The sequence below is a fragment of the Salvia splendens genome, chromosome 12 (assembly GCF_004379255.2).
Source record: "Salvia splendens isolate huo1 chromosome 12, SspV2, whole genome shotgun sequence".
Lineage (NCBI taxonomy): Eukaryota > Viridiplantae > Streptophyta > Magnoliopsida > Lamiales > Lamiaceae > Salvia > Salvia splendens.
Window position 1 is genome coordinate 26,621,338 of NC_056043.1, and position 5,247 is coordinate 26,626,584.

The 5,247-nt window shown below is 40.0% G+C and overlaps 1 protein-coding gene across 1 annotated transcript; it reads left to right on the forward strand.

The window, feature by feature from the left end:
* The first annotated feature begins 384 nt into the window (after window positions 1-384).
* LOC121757800 lies at window positions 385-2,026 on the forward strand. Its single transcript, XM_042153283.1, has 5 exons — window positions 385-501; window positions 724-897; window positions 1,003-1,525; window positions 1,664-1,748; window positions 1,849-2,026. The coding sequence occupies exons 1-5, from the start codon at window positions 385-387 to the stop codon at window positions 2,024-2,026; spliced, it is 1,077 nt and encodes a 358-aa protein (XP_042009217.1).
* Window positions 2,027-5,247: the final 3,221 nt, after the last annotated feature.

A 5,247-nucleotide genomic window follows, 5' to 3' on the forward strand; every position in this document is an offset into this window, starting at 1 on the left:
AAGATGTTTATGGTGGAGATACAACCGCACACATGAAAGAATGAGGGAATGGACGTGCGCTTGGATGTGAATATAGCAGCCGTGTGCATGAAAGAGAAGCTGTGTTCGCACCTACATGGAATAAGATCTTCACGCACAGCTGGATCACAGCTGGCATCCACTCATTGCTGAGTCAGCATTGAGTTAGTTAGGAAGAGTTAGTTATTTGTTGGTTAAGATGTTAGCTAGCTTAGAATATAACTGGTTTTCTTCTGTTTGTAAACATGATTTGAGTGTGATCAATAAAGATCTTTTTCTCTCTACATTTGAGATGATTTTTGGTTTCATCACTTTCTACATGGTATCAGAGCAATAATTGCTTCCGTTTCATATCTCTGATCTCCGATGGCGGCTCGGCGAGGCAACGGTGGTGGTGCAAATCACATTCAGCCGGCTGAGGACTTCTCAAGTCCTTATTACCTACATCCAAGCGATAATCCTGGACATCAATTGGTGTCTCAGGTACTTGACGGCTCAAATTATATTAATTGGAGTTGATCTATGTCTACTGCACTCTTAGCAAAGAATAAATTGCTGTTCATCAATGGAACTTTACCGAAACCGCAAGATGATGATTTGTTTTACCATGCTTGGATTCGCTGTAATAGTATGGTTGTTTCGTGGATCCGAAACTCCTTATCACCTCAAATATGCTCTAGTATTATGTATCTCGGTGATGCAAAGGAAATCTGGGTGGATCTACGCTATCGTTTCTCACAATGCGATTCAGCTCGCATATACCAGCTCAAACAGAGAATTATGTCTCTGACTCAGGGTGATGATGACATAAATGGATACTTCACCAATCTTCGAATCGTTTGGGATGAGTACAAGCACACTCAACCTATCTCATGGTGTGTATGCACAACTTGCAGATGCCAAAGTTCAACCAAATGGCACAATCATCAATAGGCAGAATGTGTCATGCAATTTTTGATTGGATTGAACTCTTCATACTCTCAGATTCGATCGCACATATTGTCAATGGTGCCTCTTCCTAATCTATCTAAAGCTTTCTCATTGGTTCTACAAGAAGAGAGACAACGCACCATAGGGGGGATTGATTCCTCAAGGTACAATCAAGTACTGCCACCATCTTCGAGTGAGCAGCCTTATTCAACCAATGCAGCTGCTTCATCCTATTATAATCGAGGAAGAGTTTGTTCTCATTGTGGAAAAACAAACCGCACAGTTGACAAGTGTTTCTCTCTACACGGTTATCCACCTAGCTTTGGAAAAGGAAAGTTCAAACAAAGCTCTAATTCGAGAGACTATTCCTCTCCAAAGTCTGTGAATTTTGTTGATAACAGCATCACTGATTCAAATGACAAAGTTTCAGTTCCATCATCAATGCCTACTTTTGATCAATGCCAGCAGCTGATAACTCTCTTGCAAAGTCAGCTTGCCACTGGATCTCTTTCCATTCCTACTTCAGCCGCACCACAAAATTCATCTCCTATACAGTCTCCATCTCCACCATTCACAGGTACCACTCTATATAATCATTTTGTGGCAAATATTTCTGTGCCATCATCTACTTGGCTTTTAGATACAGGTGCAACACATCATGTTTGTTGCAACTTGTCTCTGTTTACTTCATCTTATCCTATTAAAAATGCTTCAGTTAGACTTCCTAATGGATCCACAGTCCCCATAATTCATATTGGAACCATATGCCTGACACCTACCATCACACTTCATTCTGTATTGTTTGTCCCATCATTCTCCTTTAATCTGATCTCTGTCAGCTCATTAACAAGTTCCTTGTCTTGTAATGTGATTTTTACTCACAATTCCATAAAAAGCCAGGGAGCCTTCTCAGGCCATTGTGATTGGGAATGGTAGAAGATTGGGAAACTTATACACTCTAGATGTGAATTCTAAGCAAGATGGACCCCAAGCTCCTTTTGCTTCAACTTCCAGCCACACATCTTTGCATGTTTCCCATTCGACTTTTGTCAATTCTGTTGTAAACATCGATGTTTAGCATAGGAGCCTAGGACATTTATCTTTTAGCAAGCTCAAAGCTATGTCAGATACTCTCCATTTATCAAATAAAGTTCATTCTATCTGTGATATATGTCCCCTTGCTAAACAACAACACTTGCCCTTTCACACATCTGATAATGTTGCTAAACATTCTTTTGATTTCATTCATTGTGATGTTTGGGGTCCCTTTTCTCCAAATACACATCAGGATACAAATACTTTCTCACCATTGTGGATGATCATTCCAGATTTGTTTGGGCATTTCTAATGCAAAATAATCTGATATCCATCACATTCTCACCCAATTCTTCAACACTGTTCTAACTCAATTCTCCACAAAAATCAAAGCCATCAGATTTGATAATGCCCCAGAGTTTAACATACCTTCTCTATACACTTCCTTTGGGACTGTTACTCAACACTCTTGTGTTGAAACCCCCAACAAAACGCCAGGGTTGAAAGGAAACATAAACACCTTCTTAATGTTGCTAGAAGCTTGCTGTTTCAATCACATCTTCCTATTCAGTTTTGGGGGGATTGTATTCTTGGTGCTTCTTACTTGATTAATAGTACTCCTTCTTCAGTTCTCCCAAATAATCTCACACTTTTTCAGATGCTCTTTGAAAAACCCCCATCATACACTCATTTGTGAGTGATTGGTTGTCTTTGCTATGCTTCTACACTAAATAGAAGTAGAGACAAATTTTCACCCCGGGCAGTAAAATGTGTGCTACTTGGATATCCTACTGGCTTCAGGGGTTATAAACTCCTAAATTTAGACACCGTGCACGAGATAATCACAAGGCATGTTGTGTTTCATGAAGATGTCTTTCCTTTATCTCACCTTCCATCTTCACAATTCCCAGATCCTCCCCTGAGAAACATCAGTCACTCTCCTCCCACCATGACCATTGATATATCTCCATCCTCATCCACCTTCCCTCCAGATCCTACAACTCACCCTCAAAATGACTCTTCTGCTCCTACTGTCACAAAATCTGGAAGAAAGACAAAATCTCCCTCTCATCTAACAGATTACATCTGTAATTCTGTCACTTCTTCTTCCATTTATCCCATCTTGGCTCTCTCAGTTTGTCTAATCTTTCTCCTGAACACCTCAAATATATCATCACAATGTCTGCCATATATGAGCCTCACACATATACACAAGCCTCTGAAATAAAAGAGTGGCAGTTGGCAATGCAAGAAGAGTTATCAGCCTTGATCAGAAACAATACTTGGTATATCACTATTCTGCCTTCAGGGAAAATTCCAATTGATTGCAAGTGGATCTACAAGGTTAAATATCATGCAAATGCTACCGTTGAAAGGTACAAAGCTAGGCTTGTAGCCAAGGGCTTTACTCAACTTGAGGGTGTTGATTTTCTGGACACATTTTCACCAGTTGCCAAACTCACCACTGTGAAAATGATGCTAGCCTTAGCTGCTATCTATGGCTGGTCTCTCAGCCACTTGGATGTCAACAATGCTTTTCTCTATGGTGATCTAGAAGAGGAGATCTACATGACTATACCTCCAGGTCTTGAATATGACAGACTCATTGTTGAGGGGGCCACTCCTAACTCAACATTGGTCTGCAGATTAAAGAAGTCACTATATGGACTTAAACAAGCCTCGAGGCAATGGTATCTCAAGTTTTCAGAAGTTTTGAAAGAGTTTGGACTACAAAAATCGACTTGTGATCACTCATTCTTCTACACGAATGATACAACAGGTTTCTTTGGTATAGTGGTCTATGTGGATGACATCTTATTGGCAACCTCAGATCCCAAGATGACTGAGAACTTCAAGGATTTTCTGTCGAACCACTTCAAGTTCAAAGATTTGGGAGTGCCAAAATACTTTCTTGACATTGAGATTGCAAGAAATAAAAGGGAATTCAGATATCTCAGAGAAAATATGCTATGGATTTGATTAATGATGCAGGGCTTCTAGGTTGTAAACCCTCAACTATACCTATGGATCCAATGAAGAAATTGCACCTAGAATCTGGCCCTCTACTGGAAGATCCATCGAAATACCGAAGATTAATTGGAAGGCTGCTGTATCTGTGCATCACCAGACCAGACATTACTTTCTCTGTACACAAATTGAGCCAATATGTGTCAAAACCGTGCATAGATCATTGGTATGCAGCTGAGAAAATCCTAAAGTATCTGAAAAGTACACCAGGACATGGATTGTTCTTCTCTAGCAGTAGCAAGCCTATGTTGAGCATATTCTCTGATGCGGATTGAGCATCATGTCCAGACACAAGGAGGTCTATGACTAGTTATTGCCTCTTTCTTGGTAATTCTCTAGTTTCATGGAAAGCCAAGAAGCAAAACACAATCTCTAGATCGTCGGCTGAGGCTGAGTACCGAGCCATGGCACAAGCAACTTGTGAAGTTGTGTGGGCCAGAACCCTGCTGGAGGAATTTGGAATAAAGACTGAGAAAGCAGTGCCTCTTTATTGTGATAATCAATCGGCCATTCACATATGTTCTAACCCAGTCTTCCATGAAAGAACAAAACATATAGAGATTGATTGTCACACCGTTAGAGAAAAGTTTGTGCAAGGCATCATCAAACCCTTACATGTCAGGAACAATCTTCAAGTTGCGGATATTTTCACCAAACCATTGGGAGAGACTGCCTTTCAATCTATACTAAACAAGATGAACTTCAATAGCTTGTATAATCCATCTTGATGGGGCATGTTGAAGATAGCAAGATGTATATGGTGGAGATACAACCGCATACATGAAAGAATGAGGGAATGGGCGTGCGCTTGGATGTGAATATAGCAACCGTGTGCATGAAAGAGAAGCTGTGTTCGCACCTACATGGAATAAGATCTTCACGCACAACTGGATCACAGCTGGCATCCACTCATTGCTGAGTCAGCATTGAGTTAGTTAGGAAGAGTTAGTTATTAGTTGGTTAAGATGTTAGCTAGCTTAGAATATAAATAGCTGGTTTTCTTCTATTTGTAAAGATGATTTGAGTGTGATCAATAAAGATCTTTTTCTCTCTACATTTGAGATGATTTTTGGTTTCATCACTTTCTACATCACTCTACATAAGTAGCTCAACATTAGCAGATTCAAATCAATCATCATCAAAATCAAAATAATAATCACATGTTTTCGTTTGGGATGTTGCAATAATCGTCGTCATGTCATCATCCATACCCTTCAATATGTAAGCCATTTCGCT